At 41.9% G+C, this 15880-nt stretch overlaps 3 protein-coding genes across 3 annotated transcripts; 1 reads left to right on the top strand and 2 right to left on the bottom strand.

The window, feature by feature from the left end:
* Positions 1-3348: 3348 nt before the first annotated feature.
* LOC135628736 (NDR1/HIN1-like protein 6) lies at positions 3349-4268 on the bottom strand. Its single transcript, XM_065135590.1, has one exon. The coding sequence runs from the start codon at positions 4257-4259 to the stop codon at positions 3552-3554; it is 708 nt and encodes a 235-aa protein (XP_064991662.1). The 5' UTR covers positions 4260-4268; the 3' UTR covers positions 3349-3551.
* A 1265-nt stretch (positions 4269-5533) lies between these two features.
* LOC135584125 (pentatricopeptide repeat-containing protein At5g38730-like) lies at positions 5534-9906 on the top strand. The gene is made up of 2 exons (XM_065136251.1): positions 5534-6996; positions 7773-9906. Exons 1-2 carry the CDS (start codon positions 5697-5699, stop codon positions 8273-8275), a joined length of 1803 nt encoding a protein of 600 aa, XP_064992323.1. The 5' UTR covers positions 5534-5696; the 3' UTR covers positions 8276-9906.
* A 542-nt stretch (positions 9907-10448) lies between these two features.
* LOC103982960 (uncharacterized) lies at positions 10449-11935 on the bottom strand. Its single transcript, XM_009400072.3, has 2 exons — positions 11602-11935; positions 10449-11526 (listed from the first exon to the last, which is right to left on the bottom strand). The coding sequence occupies exons 1-2, from the start codon at positions 11885-11887 to the stop codon at positions 10736-10738; spliced, it is 1077 nt and encodes a 358-aa protein (XP_009398347.2). The 5' UTR covers positions 11888-11935; the 3' UTR covers positions 10449-10735.
* Positions 11936-15880: the final 3945 nt, after the last annotated feature.

The following is a 15880-nucleotide window of genomic DNA, read 5'->3' as shown; positions in this document are numbered from 1 at the left end:
ATTCCATCGTCGTTGTTTCATTGTACTCTACATCTTTTAAGCATCTTTAACTGTGTTATTGTATTTAAAGTCGAGTTTTATCACTGGCGATACTAATTTCTTTAAGCTTCTATTCCATTGTTGTCGTATTGTTCTGTATATTTTTTATTTTTATAAAAATATTTGTTGAAACATATGAACTTTTGGTTTATTGTATAGTTAGGGGTTTAGAGTTGTATTGATGTTTAATATTCTATTGTTGTCACATTGTTTGCGACAAAGCTTAGAAGGTTTTTTAAGGTATCTCTCCATTTCTAAAAAAATATTTGCTAGAAAAATCTGAACTTTTAAATTATTGTGTAGCAAGAGTTGTAGGGTCACATTGATATTTAATATTCTAAACAGTGTTATGAAAACTTGTTGTTTTACTATCAATATTTTGAGCATTCCGTATAAAAATAAAGTCTATGTGTAGAATAATATATTATTTTTCACCTTATTTATTTAATTTTCAATAATTATAATTCATCAACTGTAATATTTTTTTTTTTACATTTGAGCCTCTAAAGAGGTCCATAATATATGTAAAAATTTTGGTTCAGAGAAAAAAATATCTAATAAATGATGTAATTTTATTGAGAAATAATTAAAAACAATGTATCAAATAGATGCACAATTTAAAATGATCTCAAATTTTTAAGAAAGCTTTGAATAGGATACTTATGGACATATGTTATCGATTTTCTATTTCAGAGAGTTTTTGGTATTATTTTGTATTATTTTCACTTTTTTTCTATTTAAAAAAAATATAAGGTATCAATGCAATATTTTTCATATTTGAGCTTTTAAATAGGTCAACAATATATGTAGAAAATTTTATCTAGGAAAATTTTTTTCTAATAGGTGATGCACTGTTATTGAGGAAAATTTAAAAATAGTGCATCACATATATGCATTGTTCAAAATAATCTTAAATTTTTAAGAAAACTTTGAATAGGATACTTAAGGACATATGTCACTGGTTTTATATTTTAAATATTTTTTTGATACTTAATGGTGTGTCATTTTTATCCTTATTTTATATATTTTAAATAAATTATAATGCATCTATACAATATTTTTTCATATTTGAGTTTCTAAATAGGTTAACATTATATGTAGAAAATTTGGTTTAAATGCCTTGTTTTTGAGGGGAAAAAAAAAACAATGATCACATGGATGCATTGTCAAAATGATTGAAAGTTTTTAGGAAAACTTTGAATAGGACACTTATGGACATATGATATTATTTTCCTATTTTAGAGATTTTTTGATATTTTTATGGATTTATGATCATTTGTGTTTTATTTTTTTTATATTTCTAATAAATTATAATGCATCTATGTAATACTTTTTTATATTTGAACTTCTAAATAGATCAGCAATATGTGTAGAAAATTTACACTAGACAAAAAAATTCTAATAGGTGATATACTATTCAAAATGATATGAAATTTTTAGAAAAAATTTCAAGACTCTTATGGATATATATGGACTTTCATGTTAGAGTATTATTTTAGTTTATTTATTGATATTTGATCATGTAATCAATGTTTTATTTTTTTTTTATTGTTTTTTTTTATATTTTTAATAAATTAGAAATATATTAATATAATAATTTTTCACATTTGAGGTTCTAAATAGGTCAATAATATATGTAAAAAATTTGGTTTAGAAAATAAATTTCCTTATAAGTGATGTATTATTTTTGAGAAAATATGAAATAGTGCATCACATAGATGCACTATTCAAAATGATCTGAAATTTTAAGGAAAGCTTTGAATAGGATACTTATGGACATATGTGACTGATTTTTTATTTTATAATTTTTTGATATTTTTATGATTTTTTTAAGCATTTGAACCATGTGTCATTTTTTATTTTCTCCATGTTATTTCTAGTTGGATAATTTATCATTAAATTGTTAACTCTAATCCCATTTGGCTTTAAATAGAAAATAATCATGTCATCAAACTCTTATTATAATGCATAAGAGAATTATAGACATATGTCATTAAATTTTTATAGTTTAGAGAATTTTTTTGATATTTTTATGAATTTTTTTTTATCATCTATGTGTTATTTTTTATTTTCTCATTTTATACTTCTAATAAATTATAATGCATCCATACAATATTTTTTCACATTTGAGTTTCTAAATAGGTCAACAATATGTGTAGAAACTTATCTCTAGAAAAAAAATTCTAATAGGTGATACGCTGTTTAAAATGATTTAAAATTGTTAGAAAGTTTTAATTACGACACTTATGGATATATGTGGTTTTTCATTTTAGAGAATTTTTTTAGTATGTTTCTTGATTTTTGATCATCTAAACAATGTGTTATTTTTTCCCTTATTTTTATATTTCTAAAAAAAATTATAATATATCCATATAATACTTTTTTACATTTGAGTTTCTAAATAGGTCAATAATATATGTAAAAAAATTGGTCTAAAAAATTTTCCTAATAATTGATGTATTATTTTTTTAAAAAATTAAAAAATAGTGCATCATGAACTATTCAAAATGATTTAAAATTTTTCACGAAAGCTTTGAATAGGACACTTATGAGCATATATCATTGATTTTCTATTTTAATTTTTTGGGAACAAAAGTAAAAATCACTTTTGGGAACAAAAATAACTTTTTTTAAAAAATCACTATATATATAATCATATATCATCATAATTATTACATAGATATCGTAAAAAATTAACAATATTAAATTTGATCATCAACACTATGTACTTGAGATTGACTTGACCTAACTCGATTTTCTTAAGAAAAATTTTCTTTAAATTTTAAACTCTTAATGATTTGACATACGAGATTTCTATAAAACTAGACATTAATAGTTATGCGAGGTGGAAGAATAATATTAAGTGCATAATAAAGAGAGTACTAATATCCTATTTGAGTTGACCTCTATTTTAGTGTTGTGGCCATAATCGTATGCAATTAGGAAAGATTCATTACACCATATTTGATTTAGAAAATATTGTAGCTAAGATTTAGTATGCTGTCAGTTTATTTTGATACAACTTAGATTGACTTTGACAGGTTTTGATTGATGAAAAATATTTAACATATTAAACACATAAATCAAAATATTATGTCTTATCTACCAATTTAAAACAAAAAATTAAAATAATATATCAATGAGAACTTTGAAGGATATTCACATGATATCTAAGGAGGTCAACGCATGAAGTTTCATGTGTTGACCAAAGCATTCCTTAGGCTTTGTTGGATTTAGACTGCATGCATGACCCAACTTTGTTTCAAGTAACAATCTTCTTTCCTTCTCTCTTTTATAATCTTAAAATTCTCATCCAACTCCAATGATAATTTTAAGATACATTGGAATATACTATCAATGATCAAATGCAAATAAACTGAGCTAATGGCTAGGCATGTTCAGACTGTGCATGCATATGCTTTAACATGTCTGCATGCAACATCTTCTGATACAAATGACATAAATTGGTAGATGATACAAAGAGAGAAGTCGAGATGTGAGAAGGAAAGGAATCAGAGCTTCAACTTGAACTTGCAGTGGCTTGATCTGAGGCTGATGCTGTTGCTGCTACTCAAGCTGTTCACCACGATGTTGCACCTCACCTTGAAGCTCACCTTCGGAAGCTTCAGCCTCCCTAGCTTCACCCTCACCGGCACACTTCCCCTGAAGTCCAGCAGTACCGTCCCCGTCTGCTGCTGCTGCTGCTGCAGCTCTTGCAGCAGCCCGCTGCCCAGCTGCGTCTCCCCCGCGAGCAACAGGCTCACCACCGTCGTGTTCCGGTGGCCCTGGTAGAACACGGGGAAGGCTCCGGTACACAGCCTGGTGCCGTTGTACCACGCACTCAGGTGGCTGCCGTGCCCGTAGTAGATGCCGATCCGCCTGTTGGGGTTCCTCGCGGTGACCGTCAAGTTGAAGGTGGCGCTGATGGTCGTGTCGTCGTCGACGGTGAAGTTGGAGAGGGTGAGACGGTCGACGGAGTACTTGGGGATCTTGGGGCGGAAGACGAGGTACAGGATGCCGACAGTGGCGCCAATGGCTATGATGAGGACGACAAGGGTGAGGACCGTGCAGCACAGGCACCTGCAGCAGCGGCTCCTCCTCCTCCTCGAACTCTTTGGCTGCTGTTGGTCGTTCTCACCGCTCTTTGCGGCTTGCGACGGCGACGGAAGTGGAGATTCGACGTCCACCGCAGCCGGGTGGATTCTGTGGGGCTCAGCCATCTCAAGGCCAAGGATGAAGTCGACGGCATGCAATGAGGAGGGGTTATGTAAGCTTGTTTGGCGGCTAAAAGCTTCGTGGGTTTCCAAGCTTGACTTCGCTTCATTCATATGCAATATAAGACTTCGTTATCGTTTCCTTTGGAGGCTTCTCGTCCTCGTTTTCGACTGGTCTGACGATGAGACCTGAGTTGCATCCAGAAGAAAGGAAATCTTTACGAGGATATATTACTATGGATTACGTGACAAACTTGTGTTGCAGATAGCATTTGGTCTTCCTTCGAAGTTTCTCTGATAATTTTTCTTGTTCATGCGTGGAAATTTCTGTTGAAATTTTTACTCATTCGTTGCTTGATAATTTAGGGTGTTTTTTTTTTTGACAAATCAATTTTTCTCGACATATACGTATTATTCACAGACTAAAATGTGGGATGATTGTTAAAACAAGGATGCTTTCATGAAATATAAGTATCCAATAACTATTAGATCTTGACAAAATATTTACCAATCAAGTAAGTTAATACCTTGAATTTTCAACCCTTTATGAATTTATATTAGACTATTAAATAAATGTATTTAGTATTTCCAGTATAAGTATATGATGGTGGATACATTGAGTTACAAAATAAAAAAAATGGTGACATAATAGAGGACTGCTAAGAAGATTTATAGATACTTAAGCTTAGAGAAATGAGATAATTAGTATAGGAAAAAATATTATTTAAAATTATAAATAAATATATAAATATCATAAAATAATATATCCTAATTATGTGAGATATTAGGTGGCTAATTATAGTTTATCTCATACTCTATTAATAATGTGATCTTTATACTTTAAAAATTTACATTGAGATTTTTATAATTTTGAAAATGAAATAAGTAACCTCATTTGTTTTAATGTCATCAGCTGAAACACAACGTATGACACAATATATTAGATCGGTAAAAAAGTAATAGATAAAAAGATAATTTTAATATATCTTTCATTTGTAATGATTTTATCGATAAAAAAATTAATTTTAACATCCTGAAATGAATATTGAAATTATTTTTTTGTCTATCACTTCCGTACTGATCCAAGTGTCAGGTATTATATTTTTATTAATATAACTAAATAAGATTATTTATTTTACTTTCAGAATTATAGAAATTTTCAGTATAGAGATCGTAATAATAATAATAATATGATCTTGTAATTATTAGCTATCGCATATATGCCACATCAATGCGAACATCATATTCATATGTATAGATTAGGATTTGGCATGCGCACATGCACGCGACAAGGCAGGCTGGTCGCGGGTGGGAGAGTGCGTCGGAAAGTTGGCGACCTCCACAGCGTCACCTGTGCAAATCGAAAGGCAGAGATGCGGTGGCGCTTAACGGGACCTCGTCGCCAGTGGAATTGAAGCGATTTCTTTGGCCGGTCGTCTTGAGATGGGCGGCATTTCGAACGGAAGGAACGAGGCGGCATTCATTCAAGGTGTTTGCGCAATTGTCTCAAAGGGGAATTGGTGTACCCTGTGGATCCCCCATGTCAGCGATCGCTTCACCACCTCCAATGTGCACCAGATCCTGCTTCAGCTGTCCGCCGACACCGCCCTCTCCTGGAATTTCTTCAAGTGGGCGCAGTCTCTTCCCCACTACCACCATTCCCTCCCAACCAACTTCACCATGGTACACCTCCTCACCAAGAGCAGGCGATTCCAAGAAGCGCGGAACTTGCTCCAGAAGTTCGCGTTTAAGGGGTTCCTCTCGTCGCCGACGGTGTTGAGTGCGTTGCTGAGCGATCATGGCGATCAAGACTCGAATTCGCAGATCCTGAGTTGGCTGGTGTTCATCTACTCCCGGTCGAACGAGACGCATGATGCAATCCAGATACTTGAGCTGATGAAATCTCGTGGACTGAGGCTTGATCCACATGCTTGCAGTGCCCTCTTGAGCGCGCTAGCCAAGGCAAGACTGACAGCCACAGCTTGGAATGTATACGACGACATCCTCCGCATGGGGGTTGTTGCCAATGTCCACATTCTCAATGTCATGATCCATGTTTGTTTCAAGTCGGGTGACACTGAGAAGGCTGAGAAGTTGGTCAGTGAGATGGATGGGAAGGTGGTACGTCCTGATTTGTTCACCTATAACACCTTGATCTCATTATATTGCAAGAAGGGCATGCACTATGAGGCTTTGGCTGTTCAGGAGAGAATGGAGAAGGAAGGAATTCATCCCGATATTGTAACTTATAATTCTCTTATCTATGGATTCTGTAAAGACGGTAGAATGAGGGAAGCCTCGAGGCTTTTTAAGGAAATCAAAGGTGCAGCTCCAAACCAAGTGACCTACACTACTCTTATTGATGGCTACTGCAGAGTTAATGACCTCGACGAAGGGCTTAGATTGCGTGAAGAGATGGAGGCAAAAGGAATGTATCCTGGGGTGGCTACATATAATGCAATCATCCGTAAGCTATGTGAAGAAGGCAAAATGAGGGCTGTTAATGATCTGCTGAATGAGATGGATGATCGAAGGGTTCAACCTGATAATGTCACGTGCAACACCTTGATTAATGCATATTGCAAGAGAGGAAATATGGATTTTGCATGGAAGCTTAGGAACAAGATGTTGGAATCAGGGCAAGTGCTAGACCAGTTTACATACAAGGCCCTAATACATGGATTCTGCAAGGTTCAGGAACTAGACGAGGCTAAGGAAGTCCTCCTAGACATGCTGGATGCAGGTATATCAGACTCTATTGTACATTATCAATTGTGATCTATTTAACTCATAAACTGATTACTAATTGGCAGGAGGAAAAAGAAAAGTAAGAATAACATGAGTGGTAAAATATGTTTGTTTTGTAAACTCAACCAGATAAGGTTCAAATTGTTTGCAACTCCAGCAGTGCTTACTTAATGGAACAAGACTTGCTGTATAATATTTGATGTTAGTAAGAATCCAAGTAAGATTGAACAAGTGATGTATGTATGATATTTGATGTTTTTGATGTCTATATTGTATTTGGTTTTTGTGATGCACATATGATATTTGATGTTTATACCGGATACACTTTTTATATATAATCAGTAGCATCAGTTATACTTTTCATATTTTTCCTTAGCAGATGCCTGGTAAGTATGACACGGTGCATCTCTTGTATTAGGGGGTTTGTTTTTAGATGCATCTTGGCAAATTAAATTAGATTTTATCTAAATCATATTTTAGATGAACCACTTTCCTAGAGTTAGCACAGCACCACTTCGTGAGTAAGAGGTGTATTAACCACTAGGCCAATAGCTGGTTTGTGAGTTAATAGCTTGACTTGCTAGACTGTCAATATCTCCTTTTGGTAATGTAATTGTGCTTCTTGTGTAGCAGTCTGATATTTTTTAACTTTCATCTGCATTCACATTTACTATTTCAGTGCTTTTCACCCTTTGAAGAAAATTTACATTGGTGCTAGCATCCCTTGTTTAATCCTCTATGATAATTTGCTTGCTGATCCACTACATGCAGGTTTTGCACCAAACTACAGTACTTACTCATGGCTTGTAGATAGTTACTGCAGCCTGAACAATGTGGAGGCCGTGCTAAGCATCCCAGATGAGATAGCACATAGAGGTCTTTCTGTGGATAAGTCGTTATATAGAGCTCTAATAAGAAGGCTATGCAAACGAGGTTTAGTTGATTTTGCACAGAAGGCATTCAACAAAATGCTAGAAAAAGGTTTATTAGGTGATAGTCTTGTGTATGCTAGTCTTGCATATGCTTACTTGAGCACAGGAAAGCGGATCGCAGCTTGTGAGATACTAAATGAAATGGTTAAGAAGCAATTGATGATAACAGCTAAAATTTACAAGTCACTCTGTGCTTCACTTGCAAATGATAGTGGCATTCTAGATTTACTCTGGAGCCATGCCATTGAGAGAGGTCTGATTGCTAGGAATGTCTACAAATTGATGCAAGAAGCCAAGCTAAACTCTCAGAATGATACTATGAATATGTCAAGTCCATTTTGATGAAAAAACACACTGTTCATTTCAATTATATGATCTGGTGATATTATTTGGCAAAGTGACAAAAGTCTTCATATTGGGAATGATGCTTCAATATGCTGAACAAACAGATGCCAAAATATAGAGGTACATATTCTTTTTTAATTATTAACATTTTGTATTGTCTCCGGACCACATTTCTGTTTCCCTTTGAGTCTATAGATTTCAGGTTCACAACAACTATTAAAACAGGGGAACCTGAAAAGTTACCCCATGGACTGACAGTCGATCAAGTTGAATGTTCACTCAACTTGGGTGAGTCAAAGTTTCCAACGTTTGGCGTCTTGAGTACTCAAACCATGAATACTCGAGGACATTGAAATAATATGCTATCCATTTGGTGTGCTATATATTATATATATTTTTTAAATATTTGATAACATGCAGATGATCGTCCTGTGTATAAAGCTTATGTGAAATGGTAGCAATTGAATTTTATCTCATTATGCATTGTAACCTATTGGACATTTTGATCAACCTAGACATATGCTAGGTATTGAAGATGAGGGCATCCCTTTCAGGCATCATGAGGCCAAGTTGAAAAGGTAAAATATGTTATTTCGGCTAAAAGAAAGTTTGCCAGATGTACAAAGAAAAAAAGAAAGAAAAAGACAATAATATACACAATCAACATGCCATTCCATAGGGATTTGTCAAAGTGTAGTATGACCAAAATTGTGATGTAATTTCCTTGAATGTCTTGGTTGCATGGATGTACTTTCTTCTTATGATACTTGTTTGCTTCTTTGAATTGAATCTTGTTGAATTTTCACATTGACTGTGCTCTACTTATTATTATTATTATTATTATCTCCATTTTCCTATGTATTACTGTTTGCATTAGGCTCACACATTGTGCTCATGAGGAATAAGAGACCTGACTTGTGGTATAAGGATGTTTATGGTCCCAGCTACCTGGACCAAAGTATACTGAACTTCATTTATCCTGTTTTCTTTCTTGTGCAAGTTTATTTACTTTGTAGTTCCATTTTTCAGTTTATCTGAAAACAATTAGGAGACCATTGTGAATGTCATTTGAGATTGCATATTTGTTTTCATGCCTTAAAGGTCCAGTGTAACTATTAGCCCTAGCATTATGAAAAACTTGTTCAATACCCCCATTGTGAGTGAAATAGTAGTCGGAATAATTGTATGTGGACCCATAAGCCGAATACAAAGCACAATGTTAGCAGCATAAACAGGATACATACATGGGGCATTGCGGATAAACTACAATTTGTCTTTAAACTTTGGAGCAAAGTTCACTTGGATTCCAAATCAATAGTTGGCATGACTTTTAAACCTATAATCATTGTAGCTAATCCCAGATACTTTTAGGGCTATCCACCGATTTCAGTCAGTACAAAGTTTTGTCATATTTGTATCTTTCTCCTTGCTGTCTGAACCATTGTATTTGTTAAATTACACTCCATCATAATTGTATGATTAATTAAAATCCTAGAATAGAATTAAAAATACAGGAACAAAACATGCTTGAATTGGCTACTTTATCTGTCTTGAGAGTTTTATGTCATATATTTTTCAGCATAGCTACGAGGAGTTCAATTCTGCATCAATTGGCAAGGTAAATGGGGAACCACAAGAGAGGAGTGGGGGGGGAGGGGGGGGTATGGAAGCATCTGTGTTGATACTGTCCCTACAGAACTGTTACCTATTTTATGCTCTGATCTCTGTGGAAATTTTTATAACAGGATGTGATCATCACTAAACTTTTTCTTTTTTCCAGAGTACTTCATATTAACCTCTTTGTCTAGTAATTGGTTTTGAGAGGCTGCACATGACTCATGCATTCTAAATCCTTGATCAACAACTAGTTCTTACTTGAAACAACAATGCAGTAGGAAACAATTTTTTTTCTTTGCTGAATAGTTTTGCCAAGAAGTTACCAACAATTGCCAGTTGATTATTACTATGTGCTTGGATCACTGATCATGGCCTTAATCAGATCTTTGCAAGTTTCTTTTTTTCTCCAAAAAAAAAACCAGAACAAAATATTTTTTTTATTTTTAAGTTTCAGAAAAACAAGAGTGCTGAGAGTTGTGGTGTTAAATTAATGCAAGGTTTTAAATTTTGTGTATCTTGTGTTGATATAAATCATATATTAATGAACTTATAATGTGTAATTAGGTCCTTAAACACTTTATTAATCAATAGCAAAGTACAGGAGCAGTTGCTCCACATCATACCTCACAATTCTCAAACATAATATATAATGCTTACACACTTGGTATCATCACATAATACTGATCAATCTTTTTATGTAGACTAAGATTCTATGCTGCATGAGCTGCTGCTGCTGCTACTGCTCTCAACAGCAACACCATGCCACCTTATTCATACTAAACCCCCTTCTCCGTCCTTCAGTGTCTCCTCCTCTCTTCTTCCTCGTATGATCTCACGCTCTCACCTCCTGCAGACTATCCCATATCCATGGCTCATCTTGCTGGTGCAGTCGAAGGAGCCAGCAGAAGCGTCGACCACCTCAGGCGCCACCGGCACCTCCGGCGAGAAGATGCAGCGCTTGCAGTCGGTGGCCAGCAGAGAGGAGGTGAAGTAGCGGTCCTCGCCGCCCATGATCGGCATCGGCACCCCCCTCTTCACCGGATTCTGGAAGTTGGGCTGGTAAGTCTGCCCCAGCACGCCCTCCACCCGCTCCGACAGCCCAAAGAACTTGAACTGCACGTCCAAGTGGGCGAAGCAGTCGTCGGCGGGAACGTTGTACTTGTGGATCCTGTCGTCCTCTTTTGTCACGGGGACGACCGTCGCCCTGATCTCGAACGACCCGGGGAGGACCACGATCAGGCTGTTGACGGAGGCGGTGCGCTCCACGAGGAGGTCGCCTGCGGCAGGCGAGGACCAGGAGGAGAGGTGGCCGATGCCGAGGTCGAAGGGCTCGCCGTCGAAGGTGAAGGAGAGGTGGTCGGCGCTGCGGTCCCAGGCGGCAGCGGGGGTGGCGGAGACGGTGACGGTGTGCTTGCCGAAGAGGATGCCGAGGGACTGGATCCACGTGTAGTCGTGTCGGCGGCCAGCGGGGCGGAGGCCGATGAAGCGGGCATTGATTTGGAAGCCGGCGTCGGAGACGAGCGTGAAGTGCTGGTTCGCCTTGCCGCGGAAGTAGAACACGATGCCATCGCCGCCGACGAACCTCGGGTCCTTGCACCCTGAACCAGGCAGGTTGCAGTCCGGCTTCCTGGCTGCATACCCAACAAGAGGAGATCAGGTCAGCATGCAAAGTGGTACAACTATGCATGCGGTGCTAATGCGCTTACTTCCACAGACAGCCTCGCAGGTGGGATTGTTGCAGTCGATGAAGCAAGCCTTCTCATTGGGGTTGGCCGGCCGGAAGGACGGGCACTGATCGGGGCAGGTGATGTTGGCGCCGAAGCAGTCGCTGTTGGGGCTGTTGCAGATGAACTCGTCCGGGGGGAACTTCTTTCCGGCCACTCTCGACGGCGGTTGAGCCGGCGGCGTGGGGTTGCCGTATAGGTCGGCGTGGCCTCTAGCCACGAAAGCCAACAGCAGAGCGAGGAGGAGAGGAGCCATTGAGCTGCTCATGGTCTCGTGCAGAGCTGCACACGCCACTTGCAGAGAGGGGCTGAGGAGTAACTCGTTCAGGTATCGCCTCCCTTTATAGCAAGTGGGCGGGTGAAGAGAACTCGGAAGTCAATGGAGTTAATTGCAGTCGGTGCTTGGTGATTAGTGCTGGGGATATCTTTCTACCTCTAATCATAGTGATTCGAGTGCACTTAATGATCTCACATGCACCGGATGGGATGCTCGTGATAAAGGTCAGCTCTACTGTCGTTAGTGCAGCAATTAAATTCCACCCCTCGAATCTGCCACCATTTAGAGTCACTCTTCAGAGAACTTACTTGGCCTACTTGGAATCTTACTGCAGAGTGACCTGAGCACAGTGAGGTTACTGATGCAATGAAGCACATGGTGCATACAGATTTAAGCTCAGGATTGGCTGCATCAGCTGCAATTTCTTCTCCTCTTTGATCAACTCAGGAAGGACTGGTGGTGGACTAGGCATCAGCAAGAACTGAAAGTTTCTCTCTGTCGAGTTGATGTCCCATGATAATTCTTGAAGGGCATTTCCTACTCAGAAAGCTTATGATGAGCTTATATTAATGCTGGCTTCAAAGTCTTCGATGTTATATGGAAATCTGGGGAAGCTTCAGGGACTGAGATAGAAAATAGCTGCTGTGTTAGCTGATGCCTCGTGGGAGCAGACAATGCTTTGGATTCCAGTGCAGAGGAAGTTGGGGGGAAGAGCTCACACATTGGCCTCAGTTTTCTATTCATTCTCTCTCCATCACGAAGCACTGGACTGATCTGGGGATCTCACCCTCCCTCCGTTCTACAGCTTGACTTTGTTTATTCCCTTCAATGAAGTCAAAAACCTTCCATGAATTTTTACCATTGCTCATGGCTAGCTGGCTATGTGTGTTGTCAGAATAGATTGATTTTGCTTCTGCATCGAGTGGTAGTGTCTAATTCTCTTCTCCATTCAGTGGTGATCAGAATGGTCTTTTACCCCACCATTGCCTTGTTAGTAACTCTGCAGCATCCTACGGTAGATCGGTATCAGAGCAATCAGTACCAAAGGAATCATTCTTCACTGCTGTATGTGGATGGATTGAGTTGACCTGTAGGCATTAGGGACAGGGTAAGGTTGACAGCTTCTGAAGCCATCAAGAAACCCTTTGATAAGGGTAAAAATGACAATCAGTCTCACGACAACGTCAACTGTTTCATATGACATCACACAGAATTGATCAGAACGTTGACCGAGGCACATTAATATCATGCAAAAGTCAAGTCCAATACGCTACGTCATTACTACTGTCAGAAGTACCAACCTGCCCCTGCAAGCAGGCAGCTCAAGCACATTAAGCTTCCCTATAAATACCTTGCATGCTAAAGGAGAGAGGGGGGGATACACAACCCCTACGGGGACACACTCTAAAACACTTCTTCTCTTGAAACCCCCTCCACATTTTTCGCTAACTTGATCGTCGGAGGGGTCGGGCCGAGCTTCCGACCCGACCTGTGTGCAGGAACGAAGGCAGGGTCGCACCTACTCGAAGAAGCGGTCTGACTTCATCCCCGTGCCGCCCTCCCATCCGGACTACCGCGACAGGCCACACTGGCTGAACCGAGGACCGCCGCGCCGGATCCCCGCACATTCGGACCCGAACCAAGCCGTGTCGGCCCCGAGGCCATGGCATACAGTTGTTTCCCACAATATTTTGGCGCTAGAGGAAGGGCCCGGAATGACGGTACATTAGCCTTCTCCTTGGTTGCTCCACTGCAGCCGACCTGCACCAGCAACAGCGACTTCTGGGGCTGGTCTCGGCTCCTCGGCCCCACGCGCCTCGACCACTCGGCCCCACTCGCGCGACTCGGCCCCACGCGCGCGGCCAGCCCGCGCGCCTCGACCCCTCGGTCCCACGCGCACGGCCAGCCCGCCCACGTCGGCCCCACGCACGCGACCAGCCCGCGCGCCTCGACCCCTCGGTCCCACGCGCGCGGCCAGCCCGTGCGCCTCGGCCCCTCGGCCCCGTGCGCAGCCAACACGCTGCCTCGGCCCTCGGCCCCGTGCGCAGCCAACACGCTGCCTCGGCCCCTCGGCCCCATGCGCAGCAAGCAGCTTGCTGCCTCGGCCCCATGTGCGGCCGCCCGCCTCAGTTGCTCGGCTGACAGCGCAGCCTACTGCCTCGGTCCCACGCGCGCGGCCAGCCCGCGCGCCTCGGCCCCGTGCGCAGCCAACACGCTGCCTCGGCCCCATTCACAGTCTGACCGCCTGCATCGTGCTACTCGGCCGCATGACCCTCGCGATCACGCCTGCGCGGTCTGTCCACCTGCGTCGTGCTACTCGGCCGCATGGCCCTCGCGACCACGCTTGCGCGGTCTGCCCGCCTGCGTCGTGATCCTCGGTCGCGTAATGCCCGAGACCACACCTGCGCCGCCAGCCCGCCTGCGTCGTGCTCCTTGGCTCCATGTTCCTGAGACACACCAATACCGCCAGCCCGCCTGCGTCGTGCTCCTTGGCTCCATGTTCCTGAGACATACCAGCGCCGCCAGCCCACCTGCGTCGTGCTACTCGGCCGCATGACCCTCGCGATCACGCCTGCGCGGTCTGTCCGCCTGCGTCGTGCTACTCGGCCGCATGGCCCTCACGACCACGCCTGCGCGGTCTGCCCACCTGCGTCGTGATCCTCGGTTGCGTAATGCCCGAGACCACACCTGCGCCGCCAGCCCGCCTGCGTCGTGCTCCTTGGCTCCATGTTCCCGAGACACACCAGCGCCGCCAGCCTGCCTGCGTCGTGCTCCTTGGCTCCATGTTCCCGAGACACACCAACGCCGCCAGCCCGCCTGCGTCGTGCTCCTCGGCTCTTCGGCTTTACGCCACCCGAGACCACACCTGCGCGGCCTACCCGCCTGCGTCGTGCTCCTCGGCTCTTCGGCTTTACGCCACCCAGGACACACCTGCGCGGCTAGCCCGCCTGCGTCGTGCTCCTTGGCCCCTCGGCTCCATTCTCCCCGAAACTGCGTCCGTACGGCCAGCCCACCTGAAGACAGAAGCTATGCATCGGACTCCCCTTGCGTGACAACCGACGCATAGCTCCTTTCGGGGGAGGGGGGGGAATATGATAAGGGTAAAAATGGTAATCAGTCTCAGGACAATGTCAGTTGCTCCAGATGACGTCACGCACCTCGAAATTGATCAGAACGCTGACCGAGGCACATTAATATCCTGCAAAAGCCAAGTCCAACACGCTACGCCATTGCTACTATCAGGAGTACCAGCCTACCCCCTGCAAGCGGGTAGCTCAAGCACAGTAAACTTCCCTATAAATACCCTTACATGCTAAAGGAGAGAGGGGGGGATACGCACAACCCCTACGGGGACACACTCCAGAACATTTCTTCTCTTGAAATCCCCTCCACATCGCTGACTTGATCGTCGGAGGGGTCGGGCCGAGCTCCCGGCCCGACCCGTGTGCAGGTGCGAAGGACGGGATCGCCCCTTCTCGACGTTGCGGCGGAGCTTCCTCGAGCTCGGCCCGACCCGTGTGCAGGTGCGAAGGACGGGATCGCCCCTTCTCGACGTTGCGGCGGAGCTTCCTCCCGGCCCGAACCCCCGTGCTCGGCCGCCGGGAGACCCCGAGGGACGCCGCCCGAGATCCCCCACTTCCGGACCCGAACCAAGCCGCGATGGCCCCGAGGCCACGGCTTAAACAGTTGCCCCCCGCAAAACCCTCCTTGACAATGTAAGTGGCATTTGATTGTGCATCTGGTGATGCTTTCTTGCAGAAGAAACATCTAACGTTTAGCATCTGTAGTTTCTACACTGGCCTACTTCTTAGGAAAAGCTCCGAGGTTTTAGTTTTCTTTTTTCCTTCATATTATGATATTTTTTTTTCTATATTTTCTTTAAGAAAAAAATCAAAACACCCTTAAGAAAGGGTTCCCTGCCAAAATTTAGTTTCTGCAGATCTTTTTTTTTTGAATAGAGTTAGAGTTGTCATCCTTTATTTT

This window comes from Musa acuminata, chromosome BXJ3-1 (genome assembly GCF_036884655.1).
Source record: "Musa acuminata AAA Group cultivar baxijiao chromosome BXJ3-1, Cavendish_Baxijiao_AAA, whole genome shotgun sequence".
NCBI lineage: Eukaryota > Viridiplantae > Streptophyta > Magnoliopsida > Zingiberales > Musaceae > Musa > Musa acuminata.
This window is presented reverse-complemented; position numbering and strand designations above follow the sequence as displayed.